The sequence below is a fragment of the Gossypium hirsutum genome, chromosome A08, assembly GCF_007990345.1.
Source record: "Gossypium hirsutum isolate 1008001.06 chromosome A08, Gossypium_hirsutum_v2.1, whole genome shotgun sequence".
NCBI lineage: Eukaryota > Viridiplantae > Streptophyta > Magnoliopsida > Malvales > Malvaceae > Gossypium > Gossypium hirsutum.
In genome coordinates this window covers 63758775-63776053 of record NC_053431.1, presented here as the reverse complement: position 1 = coordinate 63776053, position 17279 = coordinate 63758775, and the positions used below count along the sequence as shown (strand labels likewise).

General features: G+C 29.6%; 1 protein-coding gene across 1 annotated transcript; it reads left to right on the top strand.

Annotated features, from left to right (window-relative positions):
• Positions 1–6635: 6635 nt before the first annotated feature.
• Positions 6636–8116, top strand: LOC107952708 (transcription factor LAF1). Its single transcript, XM_016887871.2, has 3 exons — positions 6636–6871; positions 7220–7349; positions 7448–8116. The coding sequence occupies exons 1-3, from the start codon at positions 6736–6738 to the stop codon at positions 7929–7931; spliced, it is 750 nt and encodes a 249-aa protein (XP_016743360.1). The 5' UTR covers positions 6636–6735; the 3' UTR covers positions 7932–8116.
• Positions 8117–17279: the final 9163 nt, after the last annotated feature.

Sequence of the window (17279 nt, the reverse complement as noted above, 5' to 3'; positions counted from 1 at the left end):
CACATTAGCCATGATGATGGCCCAGAAAATGTTTAGCTATTTTTTTTCAAAAATCGTTATATCTTTCATTTAAAATCAGCGTGTTGATTTGCTTGATAAAACCAAAGTAATGTCTTTGAATTTCTTCGGAATGAAATTATCAGAAACTAAATAACTTTGAAAAGTCCATGTTTTGAACATTTGAAGAAAACATTTTACTTTGAACTTACTTTGAACATTTTACTTTGAAAATGTCGTAGTGGAAAATTTATTAATTCTTATTTGTTAATTAAAAATCGTAGTTTGTTACATTTCATAAATTATTAGATAAGTGAATAAATAGATTTAAGTTTCGTAAAAATGTATTATTGAGTTTGAAATAAAATCATTGGGTTGAAATTGTAATTATGTTGAAAAATCCAGTTTTTCGTATTGATTTGATAAACCATTTGTTTATAATTATTTTTAAACCAAATCATGCAATAGTATCCAAAATCAATGTCCTATGCTATAGTCTATAAACAATAATTAAACAGTCCCAAAAATACCAAATAATAAAGTATAAAAGTGTATACGCAAAATGTCCTAGTACTCCTCCGTAAGCCAAGCCCATGTCCTAACCTCATGGGTTGTTTGAAAAGTGAGGAATTTGAAGGGCTGAGCTTTTAAAGCACAATGAGAATTCAACATAAAAGAAAGTAATATTTAAGTCATACATTTCATAAAAATAATAACACTTGTTTTTCAACATAATTTCACATATGGCAAGGTGTATAAGAATGTTGACGTAGAGCTTTTTCAGAAATAAATGAAAATTTTTCAAAAGCATTCCTGCCCATCTCCAGTACACACCAATAAAGAGTTTCTCCAGAACTCATCTATCTAATAACACTCCACATTATGGCCAAACCATTATATATTGTAGTCAAGTTACACGTTGTGGTCAAGCCACTGAATACCACAAACAAGCTGCTCGTTATAGTTAAACCACTGAATAACGTTGTGGCCAAGCCACTTAATATCGCAGACAAACTGCACGTTAGCCACTCAATATTGTAGTAAAACTACCAAAGTCTTACTCCTTTCATAATTATCCCAACCCCATGCATGTGATATGACATATGAACAGTATTTTCAGTTGGCATGCTTAACATGCGAATCAAATTTATAATCAATACAGTCAGTATGCTTAACATCCGAATCAGATTTAATCAGTACAGTGAGCATGCTTAACATGCGAATCATATATCAAGTATCATAACAGTGGCATGATTTTTATATATAATGCATAATCAATATTGCCATAAAATCAAATATTAAGAGAATTGGTATGTACACATAATTTCACAAAATCATTAAACCACATCAGTTATAACATACTTTCACAAAATGATTAGTTCGAAGTACTTAATTGAGTATTCCCTTTTTTTTTACAGATTTAACATCACTTTTTGAATACACAATGTATTCTCAATATTTCACATTATGGAGATCTTTATCAAGTTTTCAATCTTAAATAAATATGTATATATTATTTGATGATAAGTCCATATGTAAATTTTCTAATAAGTTAAATCCACACCTTGTTTGGTAGATCCAACAACACTGGTTCCGATTTTGATTCCAACTCCAAAGGAAGAAATTCGAATTTGAATCCTTTTTATTAATAAATTAATATCCTGTATTAAAATGCTAAAACGTTCCATACAAGTCTTACATCAATGATCAAGTGAGGAGACTTACTTATCGATCATCTAAAAGGTACACTTTTCTTAAAGTGGGAATATGATTTCAAGCGGTTCAAGAGAACACTTCACGAGTGTGCAAAAACCAATGTTAGTTTCAGCCATAAGAAATGAAAAGGAAAAGATTGATATTAGAACCTTAAATATCACTTACGATAATTCCAAGGAACAAGTGAATCCTTAATCCCATAGTGGTTCGATTATGGAGGAAGATTATTTAAGGAGAATCATCATCCAAAAAAGATAAAAGAATATATTAGGATCATAAATAATCTATGAAAATAGGAGAGGGGGATTAGTAATTCAGTTTTAACTAAAAAAATAAAGAGAAAATAAAAATCGGTGAAAAATAATTACTAACAACAGTGGTGGTGCGGCGATGTTACGGCGGCGGCACGATGATGGTGCGATAATAGTAAGGTGTGGAGGAGGTGGAAGAGAGGGAAAGTCTTTGTGGTATTGTGGTGGTGAATTGGTGATAATATGGTGGCCAACTGTGGTGGTATGATGGCAAAATATCAAAGGAATGGTGGTTGGAGGAGGAGGAAAAGAGAGAAAAGAGGAGAGAAAAGTTGAAAATGAAAACAAAATGGGAACTTAGGTATCTAGGTGCATGGGACGGCAAGGATAATGGTAAAGGAGGGAAAATGTGAAAAGGAGTGTCTTAAGAGGAAGTAAGGGAAAGTGAAGGAACATAGGGAGTAAAAGGTGTGCTAGTCATGGTAGGTTGACTAATTAAAATGGAAAGAAATCCTTTCCTATAAGGCAATTGTGGTGGACGACACAAGGGAGTTTGACCATGTTTTAATGTGTAAATATATATATGTAGATGTGAGGATTTGAAAATGGGATCTTAGGGAGATTAATTAAGCTCCTTAACACTTAACTACTTTCTTGCTTGTTCATGAATTGATGAAATTAATAATAATATAGGGTGTGATGGATGAAAGATTTAGTGATATCAATCATTTAGTTATTTCATTCGATCCATATTATCACTGAACAGTCGAGATGGTATTGTCGTATTCCTTAAGGTATCACTATGCATTTGGTCGGATACGGTGAAGAAAAACTCTCGATCGTTCTCGTCACCTGAACTATTCTTTGTGAAGATTGCCCCATCATCGTCCCCGCGATCCACAACCTCATGCTGCTGTTGAACCACTCTAGAATTCTTCTTCTTCTTCTTCTTCTTCTTCTTCTTCTTCTTCTTCTTCTTCTTTGCTTCTTATTTTCTTTTACTACCCAGCCTAGCTAGGGTTTTAAATTGGAATCGTTTACACAGTGGGATGATAGGTCAGTTTTTCATTACGTTTGTAACAAAAAATGGTTAGTAAGATTGATTTGTTATTTTTTGAAAGTTGAGTGACTGTTGATGTAATTTTCTATTAATTTAATTAATATGTGTTTTATTGTTATATATCTATTAACCAATGGGCATAACCAATGATCTCAAAAGAAAAAAAAATCCTCAAGACTTTGTATTTTAAAATCAAGTTTATCATGATTTTGTTTTTTTTAGTCTAATTATTTTATAGGATAAAAATATTTGAAGAAATTCCCGTAAACCTTATTGAATCTATTTATTAAGAAAATTTTAATTAAAAAATAATTATACTCTTGTTATTATTTATCTATGTATTTTCTATTTATTTTATTTATTTCTTTATTTTCAATTATAAATAATAAAAAAATTAATTACATTTTGAAGTTCTATAAAATTAAATGTATTTGAATTTTTTCATAAAAATTATGTTTGACATCAATGAAATTAAATAATTTATATTTATATTTAATTCAGTTATATGATAAGATGAATTTATTAAATTTTTTTATGTAAATTAATTAGTTATCATTGAAGATTCACTGATTAAAATAAAAAAATTCATCTAAAATTTAATATTATAATTAAAATAAATTTTAAATGTTTAACTTTATTTACATAAAAATTATTTAAAAATTAGTAAAATAGAAGACAAAAAATATAATTATCATTGATAAAAATTATTTAAAAACTAAACTTACAGCTAATATGGCCTTAGCTTAATCACGAGGCAATTAACGCGTGAGAACTTTAAAATCTTATATTTGAATCTCATTTTGTATAAACTGTATGTGGGTTCTTAATCTATATTTATTTTGGTTAATATTTCACCATATTTGAGCATTATATAGATTTATTTTGTTATACGTATTGTTACAGTTATTTGGATATATTCTTTGTGTAACTATACATGGAACCTCAAAAAAAAAAAAACTTAGATATATTAATTGAGAAATACATTATGTTTGATATATGATTATATTAGAACATAATATATTTTAGGGATAACGTCACATTTGGTACCTATACTTTCATAATATTTCCAATATGGTACTTATACTTTGAAAATGCCCAATGTGATACTTGTACCTTGAAAATGTTTAATGCGGTACCTGAACAATCAATATGTATTTTATTATGATACCTGATATTAATACATTTATTGAATTGCTAAACCAATAAATAAAAATTTGAAATGTAGTTTTTTTTCTCAAATCTTCAAGTCCACATGGATAATATAAAATTACTTGAGAACCTAAACAAAACAAAAAATTAAATTAAAATAAATTTAAAATAAATAACTAAACATATGATTAATAAAAAATAAGTAAATACTAAACTTACATAAACAAAAATGTAATCTTTTCCATTTAAGTAAATGGTCATATTCTCCAAAGGGCTTTCCATTTCAAATAATATTTTAATTGGTTTTTAAATAATATTTTTTATTATCCATGAAAGATATTTTCATGTAAGTTTTGTATTTACTTATTTTTTATTAACCATATGTTTAATTACTTTTTAATTTAATTTAATTTCTTTTATTTTATTTAGATTTCTCGCAATATTATATTATCCTTGTGGATTGATTATTTGGAAAAAAATTTACGTGTCGAATTTTCATTTATTGATTTAACAATTCATTAACAATGTTAATATCATATACCATAATAAAACACATATTGATAGTTCAAGCACCTAGACATTTTAAAAAAGTACAAATATTATAATAAAGCACATATTGATAGTTCAAGTATCAAATTGAATATTTCAAAGTACAAATACCATATTAAACATTTTATAAAAGTACATGTGCCAAATGTTATATTATCCTTATAATTTATAATTGAATTCAATAATAATTAAAAAAACCTAATATATATTAATTGAAAATATATTATGTTTAATACATTATTATATCAAAACTTAATATGATTTATAATTAATTTAATTTTAGTGGTGTAGTGGAAAAGATTCATAAAATAATTTCTCAAACTTATATATATTAATTTAAAACTACATATGATTATATTAGAATACTAGTTTATTATCCATGCTACGCAAGAGCTAATTTTATTTATTTAATATATAAACAAAAATTTTAGTTAATTAAAATATATTTAAATAAAAATAAAAACTATTATATTATAATTTAATATTATTATTATTAAATTTTAATATAAAAAAGATATTATTAAATTTTTCATCGGAACTTAGAGTATAATCAGATATTTTCGAAAGATTTTTTTTATTAAACCTAGGGTGTTTGGTATGAATTCATTAGAGGTGATCATGGGCCGGGTCGGGTTCGGGATGGGTCCAAGCAAAAAATTATGCCAGTTTGTTAGGTCTGGGTTCGGTCTAACCCAAAAAATAGGCCTAAAATTTGTCCAAGTCCAACCCGAATAAAAATGCTAAAATCCAGGCCCGACTCGACCTGCCCATATTAATTTTTTTATATTATATTAGTTTTTACATAATTTTTAAATATATATATATAATACATCAAAATACTAAAAATATTAAAATATTAAAAAATTGAAAATAAATTTTAAAAAATATGTATACTTAAATAATACTAAGATAGACGCAACTTAACAAGAAAATGTCTCTAAAATAATAATAAAATTAACAATAAAACAAGTGTTATACAATATCTAAATAATAACAACAAAATGTAGCAACATAATAGTGAAATGATAGCAAAATAAGGAGAAAACAATAAGAAAATATCATTAAAATAAAAAAAATAGCTTTTTTTTTCATTTAGTGAATTCGGGCCGGGCTGGGCTCGGGCCAAAAATGTCTTACCCGTGACCTGACCCGTTTTTAAAACAAGTCTTATTTTTTTGTCCATGCCCATTTTTCGGGCCTATATTTTTGCCCAAACCCTCCCACTTTTCGGGCGGGCCTTCGGATCAGGTGTCCTGGCCCATGGGCAGGTCTAGAATTCATAAGGAAAACAATATTTTGTTTTGAATTATGTTACACTATAGTAATAATCACCCAATTATGGAAGGTTACAAAATGATGATTTAATTATTAGTAAATTTTTTATTGGTTACTCAAATATGAAAAGTTATAAAATGGACACTTAACTATTTAATTTTATCTTTTTTGTCACCCAACTATATTAAAACTTTTAGGTGTTTTCATTTTTACATTAGTAATTTTAAATTGAATAATTAAATGATAATTTTGTAACTGAAAATCTATAATTTGGTGTTGCCCTTTAAATTATTATTATAAATATATCCCACAGGACAACCAGATTTTTTTGGAAATAATTCCATTTATGAATTATGATAATTTTTCTTTTACTTATTTTATACAAATAAAAAATAATTCCAGTTTGACATAGTAATATATAAAGATTAAATTAATCATTTTAATTAAGGACAAAATGAATTATTCAAATTTGGTTTTACATTTATCAGTAGAGATTATTGAAGTAATAGAAAAACACATATGCATTTGTAGCTAGTTTTACCAGCTCAGACTTAAAGTGGTCCAAACAATACATACATAGCTTCTATTTATTTATTTTCCTTAATTAAAGACCTTGTAGTTGTAGGTTAGGTATGAGAAAGTCAAATAAGATGGTATTTATTGCTTTTGCAGCTTCCCATACCGACTGCCCTTAACCTTCTTCCCTGCCTTTCTCTCTTCTTTGTAATAATTCAAGAAATGGGTTGCAAGCCATCTGATAAGCCAAAAGCTAAGCATAGGAAGGGGTTATGGTCACCTGAAGAAGACCTAAAGCTCAAAAACTATGTCCTCAAACATGGCCATCTTTGCTGGAGCTCTGTTCCCATCAATGCAGGTCTGTTTTCTTGTATTCGTATTAACTTCCCTGCAATATTTGTGTAGCTCATGCTTATCACCACCACTATTAATTTGACTTGTTAGAAGCATTCCTTAGCAAATGAATCTGAACCTAAGATGGTACACTTATTTATTTTATGTGTCATGGTCATGGGATTAATCTTTTTCTACTTTGGTTTGGCAGTCAGTGTCAGTCCAAAATATTCAAGAAATTTCTTTAGTTAAAGACAGCGACTGTTTCTTTCATCGTACACTGTCCCTGTAAAGTGGAAGTGAGAGAGAGTGATGATGAGTGAAATGACGAAAATAGGGTATGAATTAATATGATAGATGCATGGATATCCAGGATTGCAGAGGAATGGGAAGAGCTGCAGACTAAGGTGGATTAATTACTTGAGGCCTGGATTAAAACGAGGGATGTTTACTCCCCAAGAGGACGACGTTATCCTCTCCCTTCATCATTTGTTAGGCAACAAGTACGTACACTTGTCATTAATTGTGAAGAATTATTATATATATATATCCTCAGTTTTACAAGGAACTAATGAAGATGTCTGATCTTTTTATTGAATAGATGGTCCCAAATTGCACAAAGTTTGCCTGGAAGAACAGATAATGAGATTAAGAACTACTGGCATTCTTATCTGAAGAAAAGGATCGTAAAAGTTGAAAATTTGGAAGCTCAACACACATCTTCAACCTCAGAATCTAGTGTGCTGCCTCAAAACCTTACGGACCAATCGGCAAGCTTTGTTACTGATCAAACTGTTCCAATGCATTTTGACTTGCCCCAACGAAGCCCACTGCCGAAGCTTTTATTCGCAGAGTGGCTATCGCTTGATAAAGAAGGTGGAAGTAAGCCAGCAGCTTACTCTGATGGATATAATCAAGCTTCAGCTTCCAGCTTCGAGGATCCTTTCATGAATGGTTTTGTATTCAATGAGGGAGGATTTGGCACTGGTCTTCAGGATCTGCTAAACGATGCATCAGTAAACCAATTGTTCAAGTTTGAATTCCAGATTTCAGGGAACGACTTTATTGGTTCTGGGTGGGAATAATAAAGACAGATGTACTCATCCTTTCTTTCTTTTTTTTGTTCAAAACATATTAGTGATTTCAGTATGAATAATGAGGGAGTGTACATATAAGGCCAAATCTCCATGGGTGCTACCTTGTTTTTTTTATTATCGAAAGTACGGATTCAAGATTCTCAATTTCTTTGTTTAACAGGAAAACTTTAATATTTCTGAAATTTTCATTTAGCTTTTTGTCCTATAAGAAGTGTTTTAATGTGAAAAAAAGGAACTTCATGGTTTCATTGGCCGCAGCACAGTGGGAGTAGTTATGTGGAAGGGGTCAAACTTTGGCTTTAACTCTTTTTTTGTTTCAAGGAGTACAATTATTACCTTCCTATACTAAAATACATTCTGATAGGATCCACACTTAAACTCAACAATAGTGTAGAGAAAAACTCATGCATACCAATGAAAATCCGAGAGGCTCAGCCATCCTAACATTAATCCATATCTGTTCAGGCCAAGTTGTCTACTTTTAAGGAATAACTGATCATCAAATATACAGGAAGGTCATAGAAAAAGATGTTGCAGGAGTTTGAGTTTTAAAATGGGTAGGATCGATCGTAGAGGAAGTAGACAGGCTTGGTTAGCCCAAATATTTCAGTAGGATATGGGCCCATGTTGCTAACACTTTGTTCGTATGTATTTATTACTTGCTTAGTAAGCTGTCAGTTCGTTCATGAATTTCCGTATGCAAAATTTCGATGAAAGTATTAGGGAACTCCTTGTATTTAGGGGAGGATTGCATTTTAGTCCTTCTACTAAAAAATAGATAAAGTATTCCTTATACATTTTGAAATGCGCAAATAGGCCATATTAATTTAAATGGTTAATTACTAATTTGATCCTTGAATTATAGTTAAAATATCAATTTTATTTTCTTTTAATTTTTCTTAATAATAATTCTAAAAAATTTAAAAATCTTAAAAGTAAATATAAATTATTAAAAATATTTAAAAAATATTAAAATTTATGTTAAAAATTCAAAAAGTTTAGCGCTCAATGTTTACAAAACTTGTTATTTTAGTTGTAATTCTAAAAAAATTCAATAAATTTGACCCTTACCATTTATAAAATTTATCAATTTAGTCCTAACTCTAAAAATAAAAAAAATTCAAAAATAATCATTTTTTAGTCCTCTATAACCCATTGACTAACCCATATAAAATATTAAAAAAAGAAGAAGAAAGGAGTACACTCTTTCAAATTACTTGCAAAAGAACTCTAAAAAGTTGGGATAAAACACAAAAAAATTTAAGGTAAACTACACCAATTGTCCCTAAACTTTGTTTAAAATTACATTTCAATCACCCAACTTTCAAAAGTTACATAATAATCATTAACGTTATCGAATTGCTATATTTTGGTCACTTGTCTGTTAGCTACCATTAAAGAGGATGATGTGACACATTAATTTAAATAGTTTATTATTAATTTAGCCCTTGAACTATAGCTAAAGTTTTGTTTTGATACTTAAAAAATTTTTTAAAAAATCTTAAAAATTACAGTAAAATTATTTTTAAAAAGGATTAAAAATATTTTTTAAAAAATAAATCCACTATCGATTTTGATTACTGTAAATGTGTTGTTTTTTTGGTTTGATTGTATTTCAACACTCATAAAACTATAATTTTATTGAAATGAGTATTTTTAGAATTGCATTGAAGAGCGTTTTCAACATATAAGATAAATGTCTCATTGCATTAAATAGTTATCATCAAATCAATAATTTTAGTGAAAATGGAAAAGTCTCCACATTATTGAAAGATAGCTCCATTTAAAAAAAAATAAAACACAATTCACCAAAAAAGAGTTTTCTTGAATGTAAGTTTTGACTTTAATAAAACTTAATTTGATTTTGTTTTAATGGAAATTTGGCTTTGATTTTTTAAGGAAAAAAGATAACAAAAGATAAAATGGCGACAAAGAAGAAGACGAAGACAAGAAGCTCCTTTCGTTGCTTCAGGAGACATGTTGATGGTTTTGGGGTTTTATTTTAAATTAAAATTTCACTTTTTATCTTTTATTTTTACCCTTAAATTTAAAATATTATTTTCTAAAATTTCAAAACCCATGGAGTTCTTGTTCAAAAGCTAAAAATTTATAAAATTCTCAAAACCTAGAATTTGTTAAACCTAGTAACTTAAAAAAATAAAACTTCTTAGTGTATTAAACAATAAGATCTTTAATAAGAAAGTTTGAAATAATTAAGGGGGTGTGTAGATGAGTAATTGCAATTTTACAATGGTAATAACACACCATCAAGTGATACGAAAGCACAGGAGATATGAAAATGAGCATCTAATAAAGTAAAAGAAAGTAAACATTAAATAAATTTCACTGTACCTTTTACTTGGAAGAATGAACGGTAAAGATGAAACTAAACATTAACGAATGCATGAGAAATTTGAAAGACAGTAATCAAACTTTTAGTCGATCTTTTTTTTTTTTGCTTACAATCAAGTTTTTATTTATTTTTGGCTTCAATCAAACATGGGAAATCTGTTTCATTTTTGTAGGTTTTGTAAAATACGGAAGAAAGTCTTATAAAAATACGATGATTTCTGGGTAGACCTAATCATAAGCCAGGACGATGCAAAATTTTAGGCTTGTTTTTAGGCCTAGGCCCAACCCGAAAAATGAGCTTAAAATTTTGCCTAAGCCTAACCCAGATAAAAAATACTAAACTCAAGCTTGACTCGCCCATATTAAAAAAATTTATGTTTTTTTAATACAAACACAAATTTAAAAAATATAATACATCAAATGCACTAAAAATTAAAATAAATACTTCCCAATAAATTGAAAATACATTAAAAAACTTTTTATACATTAAAATAAATGCCTCTAAATTAGTAACAAAATTAACAATAAAATAAGAGTTATAAAATATCCAAACAATAACAACAAAATAGTATCAAAACAACAACAAGCGTCTGGGAAAAAAAAATTTTAGTCAAATTCAGGCCGAACCCGAGCCAAAAAATTCTTATTTGATACTCGGCCCATTTAGAAAAAGAGCCTTATTTTTTTGTCTAAGCCAATTTTTCAAGCCTATATTTTTTTCCTAAACCCTCCCGCTTTTTGGGTAGGGCTTTGGGCCTGGACGAGTGGCTCGGCTCATGATCAAGTCTATTTATAATAGCCCGGTTTTAGTTAAATCAGAACAGTGGTTTCAGAATCACAAATTCGAGGTCAAAAAATTATATTTAATATTATTTTATGTGTTTAAGCATGTGATTATATATGTGTGAAAATTTCGTGAGCTAATTTTATCGTTTAATAACTCATTGGAGAAAAAAGCTAAATCGCGTAAAATGCAAAAGTTGCATTCTACTTGTTTAAAGTGCTTAATTGTCATGGCTTATTAAATGAAAGGTACTTAAGTTGATATTAGACCATTGATAGTGGGAATGGTCATAAATGGACATCCATTATGTGTTATTATATGTTTATAATAAAGGTTATAATAGTAAAATGATTATTAAGTTATAATCTAATAAAAACAAAGCCAAAATTTTATTTTCATTCATCTTTACAACCGAAACTAGAGGAAGAAGAAAAAATTTTAGGGCTTGTTACATTCGGCACTCTCCTAGCTTAATTGGTAAGTGTTTTGAGCTCGATTTTTGATGATTTCTATGTTTTTGTGATCGTTGCTTTGTGTTCTAGCTAGCCCGTACCTTAATTTTTGAAACGGTTAAATATTTTGAGAGTTTCCATTGTTGAATCCATGTGTTCTTTGAGGTTTGATGATAGTTTATGAAAGCTTGGTGATAGATTTTCATGTTTTGTAAAATGATTTTTGATGAAAATGTCAGATAGGGATTAAATTGTGAAGTATGCAAATTGAGAGGTTGAAATGTGTAATAAATGAAATTTTAGGGCTGCTAGAGGTTCCTATGAATTTCGGCCAAGCATGGGTTCAATTGAATTATGTGAATTTTGTGTATTTGTGAAATAAGGACTAAATTGAATAAATCAATCCGATTCGTCATTTCTAAAAACGAGGTTAGTTCGTATGTGATAATTTCATTATAAATATATGTTATATGTTTTGATATTGCATACAATATGATTATGAGATTACGGATAATTTTTTGAATTATGAATACGACTATATGGATGTGTTCGACGATGAAATTGACAAGTGAAACTTCCCAGTTGAACATTAGGAATAGTTTAGGATGCTAGTGACATGTCATTAAACTATTGTGTTAGCTTTGGGCCATGATATCGACACTTCGAGTGCGAGTGATACCTTGATTTGGCTACGGGCCAAGGTATAGGTATTTCAGTAAGGAGTTATTTGATTTGGCTACGGGCCATGGTATAGGTACTCCAGGATAAGTTACCTTAATTTGGCTACGGGCCATGGTATAGGTACTTATCGATTGAGATCTTGAGTATCCGACTTCTATTCCAAATGGTTTAACGGGTAAAAGAAGTGACGTGGTTGAGGAAGAGGTTAGTACAAGGTGATACAAGTACGTACGAAACCTATTCGAGTATTAGATTGAGAAAGTTCAATGAGATGGTATTTGATCATTTTTTGAGACATGAGAAAGATTTGTGGTTAATGTGATTTTGATTTATTAATGTGAAAATAGTTAAATTACATTTGTTTGATGGATTGAGTTATTTACTTACAAACTTACTTAGCTTTTAAAAGCTTATTTTGTGTGTACTTTCTTTGTTTCATAGATAATCAAAGCTAGCTCGGACTCGGAGATCGTCGGGAAACATCATCACACTATCAATCACTTAGTTGGTACTTTTGAAGCCTTGTAATTATGATATATGGCATGTATAGGCTAGTGTCATTATGGTATATTTTGTGTTATGGAATTATAGCCATGTGATTTGACTTGTATATGGTAAAGTTATGGGATGTAAATTTTGCTTATAGAATGTGTTTATACATGATATATGATGTGTGTGGTATGCCTTGTGAATTTTGTCAAGCTGTTGTAGTTATTTTGATGGTTGGATAAATGGTGAAATGTTCATGGTATTGAATGGATTATGAATTGGCATAGTATGGTATGAGATTAAGGTATTGGCATAGTATGGTATGAGATTAAGGTATTGAATTGGTTTTATTTTGAGATTTGAGTTAGTTATTTTGAAAGATGAACAAATGCATATTGAAATTGGGTGGAATCGATGAAATTGGTAATAGAAATCAATATGATTGGAGTAGTAAATGTGTATTGAATTGGCTAGTGTTATTATGGTATAAAATATCTTGTTGTTGGAAGGCATGAGAAGGGTGAGGAAAGTGGCTTCAACCAAGCCTATTTTCACTCCACACGATCGAGCACACAGCTATGTGGCTCGATTGTGTGTGATACATGGCCTTGGTACACGGCCGTGTGTCCCCTGGGGTACCCTTTGAATTAAGTCAGTATACCCTAAAGGTTTGGCATGGCCTAGACACACGGGCGTGTCTACTGGTCGTGTGTGGTACACGAGCTGGCACACGGGCGTGTGATCGGCCGTGTGACCCAAGTCTGTAACCTCTCCAGTTTTCCTACGGCCATGGCACACGAGCGTGTCTCTGGCCGTGTGGTGCAAGTCATATGTATTCCCTGTTTTCACACGGCCTGTGACACAGGCGTGTCTGGTGGCCGTGTGAGGCATACGGTTTGTTCACAAGGGTGTGTGACCCTTAAATGCATAAAAATTTTCTAAGTTTCCCAAAGTTTACAATTGTTATCGGTTTAGTCTTGAACTTCTTCCAAGCATGTTTTATGGTCTCGTAGAGCCTTATAAGGGACAATATGATTATGTTTGATTGATATTTATGTGACAATGGATTTATGTGTGATAAATGTATGAATTATGTTGTGATTTGTTTGGTAATGCCTCATAACCCTATTTCGACGACGAATACGGGTTAGGGGTGTTACAATATTTCTAAGTTTTGACTCGAAAGATTGATAATTTTTTTAAGATTTTTTTGTACAATTTTTAGATCTTTTACACATATTTTTAATTTTTTAAAAAATTTTATTGATAAATTTTATTTTTAAAAATATTTTTAATAATTTATATTTATTTTTAATATTTTAAAATTTTTTGAATTATTGTCAAGAAAATTTAAAAAAAATCAAAATGATATTTTATGTAACCTCCCCAACTCGACCTAGACAGTAGACTCGAATTCGGGAGATTATATTAACCACCGAAGTGGCTCAGTCTCTGATGCAGTTGTAAAATAACTAAAAATTCGACAAAGGCAAGTGTACATATCAATTAATAGTATAGCTATGATGAGCACATATATCGTTCCCACAAAGACTAAAAGTACTAGTAATTACCGTCTTTCTATTATTTAACTGAAAAATTGGAGAGTTTGATTAAAACTATAATTAACTAAATTATTTAATTAAAGAACAGGAGAAAGAACAAATTAAGAAAATAAACAATTAATAACCAAGAAGTGAAACAATACCCAGGAAATAATCCACATAGATTTCATCTATCTTTATCAATTTGAAATTAAACAATTTCTTCAGTTAGTATCTTAATCTGTAGAAATCCCTAAATTATGCTAATATCTCTATCAAGATTAAGAGCAACTGACTCTTTTTTTATTAATTGAAATTTCTTTCTAATTAAAACCCCTATTGTCATATTAACTCGATCTATGGATCCCACTATTAGATTTGACTCTAATTCGATAGATTTATGTCGTCCTGTTTCTAGGATTGCATGCAAATCCACTCAATTATGCTAGATCTACTCTTAAACAGGGACTTTTCCTCCTCTATTCAAGCACATCAAACATAGATTAATAGTCTGGAAATATTAAACCAAGAATTAAGCACACAAAATTGAGAACAAGATCCAAATATTTATGGCGTAAAATAGAAATCAAACGACAGAATCCATCTTAGGGTTCATCTCCATAGATATTTAGAAAATTAGTTCATGATAGTAAATAAAAACATCTCAAAGATAGTATAACCACAAGAAAAAAAGAAAACTCATAATAAACTTCAAAGAAATCAAAATGAGACCTTTAATCTTGATGGAAATTTTCTTCAGATTCGGCTTCAATAGTGTTTTCTTCGATATCTCTGGCGGCTTACTCTTCTCTTCTTATATTTGGTATATATAGGTCTTAGAATGATCGAAAACCCTAAAAATTGAATTTTTCCGCGTTTTCAGAGTGCAATTTGTGAAATCCACACAATCTGGCACATGGCCGTGTGGCATCCTGTGTGGCTCACATAGCTGTGTGTCTAGTTCGTGTAGAATGGCCCAGCCCGTATGACTTCTAAAACTTGCTCAGTTTTTTTTATTTTCGATTGTTTTTCACTCCTTTTGCTCCCAAATGCTCTCTTAAGTATATAAGCTTGAACTTAAAGAATTAGGAGCATAAAGTTCACCATTTCAAATCAAATAATCATCCAAAAATGCATTAAGAATGAGGCTAAAACATATTACTTTTGGCATTAATCAAACATCCCCACACTTAAGCATTTGCTTGTCCTTAAGCAAAATCCTCAACCCATATTCAAGTTAACTTTATCAATTTTTCATTTTCATCAATAATGTTTCAAGGTAATTCGCAAACAATCATGCATTGGAAATTCAACTAAAAGGACACTAAAGATTCAAGCAGTCTAAGGCTAAATTTTTAAAGCTAAAAAACTTAGGTGTCTCCCCTTATCAAAAAAATTACCTTAAATTCAAAACCAATAAGAATTGACATCCTCGCTAAGATTCACTCAAGCTCTCAAATTGTTTAGGGTTCATGAAATATGCACTCAACCGTCGAACAAAAAATGTCATTACCATAGACATGCTTGAAAATCCGATCTCCACCACTATAAAATGAGATAACACACCAATCAAGAGGTCTTTAAAAGGTTGTAATTAGGTTAAGGGTATGGAAAATACTTAAATATTAAATGAGAGAGGATTTATTTAGTAATTAGACCATAGTGAATATAGATGGATGGTTAAGGGCTTATAAATTGTTAAAATGTATGTTTGTTAAAAGGGTAAAATTGTAATTAAATAAAGCTAAACTAATGAATAATAAAATCAAAATTTAGCATCATCTTCTCTAATGGTTCTTCCACCAAAAATTAAAAGAGAATTCTCCATTTTGAGCTTGAAGGTTTGGTCATAGCTCCTTTTTGCATATAAGTCCATTTTGATCTCATTTCTTTTAATTTTTATGTTTATGAGATCGCTACAACTAGGTCTATCTAACCCAAACCTTTATTTTCAAAACTGTTAAAGATTTTTGAATTTTATCATTGATGAATCTTTGTTTCTTGATGTTAATTGATGAAATTGAAGTATTGGTTGTCCATCATAATTGGTTTATTAAGTGATTTTTTATAGTTTTAAGTAAAGGATTAAATTGATAAAATTTAAAATTTCATGGAATTTTTATGAACTGTGAATAATTTTGGACTATTGTAGCATAGGAAGAAATTGATTGGCTTGGGAAATTGTGAAATTTGGATAACTTTGAAATTTTGGGATTAGGGACTAATTTGTGATAAGTGTAAAAGTTTAGGGAAAATGTGTAAATAATGGAAACTTAAGGATTTCATGCATTGAATTGATTTTTAATACATGTGAATTTAATAAATTGAATTTAATTACTATATAGATCAAGAACCGAGTCAAAAAGACAATAACAGTGAAAAGGGGAAAATTGTGGAGTAGTCTCTGCGTATTAACTGAAAGTGGATTATAGGTAAGTTCATAATATAAATAAATATGCATATTATTTATAACTTGTTTTAGTATGTTTTGGTTCAATTGTAATTGATGTTGAATTACATTATTAAGTTCTTAATTTTAAAATGGTTACAAAGAAGTATAGGTGAGAAAATGGATATCTGATATTGTTGATCCTTGGGATAATATGGTTATATGATATTTAAATGAATTTAACTAATTGTTACCATATACAAGTGTGTTTTTAGAAATGCTTCTGAATTATAATTGTATAAACTCTGTTAAAATGCCAATTTGAATGTAGTAAACACTTAGGATACGACTGACATGCCAATAGGGTTTGAATGCGTGCTTGTACGGGTTTGCACTTTGATGCCCCTATTTGCACTTTGATGCCTCTATTATGCATCATCGATGCCTTTGGTGTGGTGTAGTTTCCCGAGTATCGGAGTCAAGTTACCATAGTGCATCGGGCTATGTATCAATCTTGTTAAAACTTACTTATTTGTTCAACTTCGTTGGGTAGTTATATTACTACTAAATGATAAATGTTTCTATGAAGTTCTTGTTTATAAATGTTAATGATTGTATTGAGAAATTATATATGGATGATAAATTGGT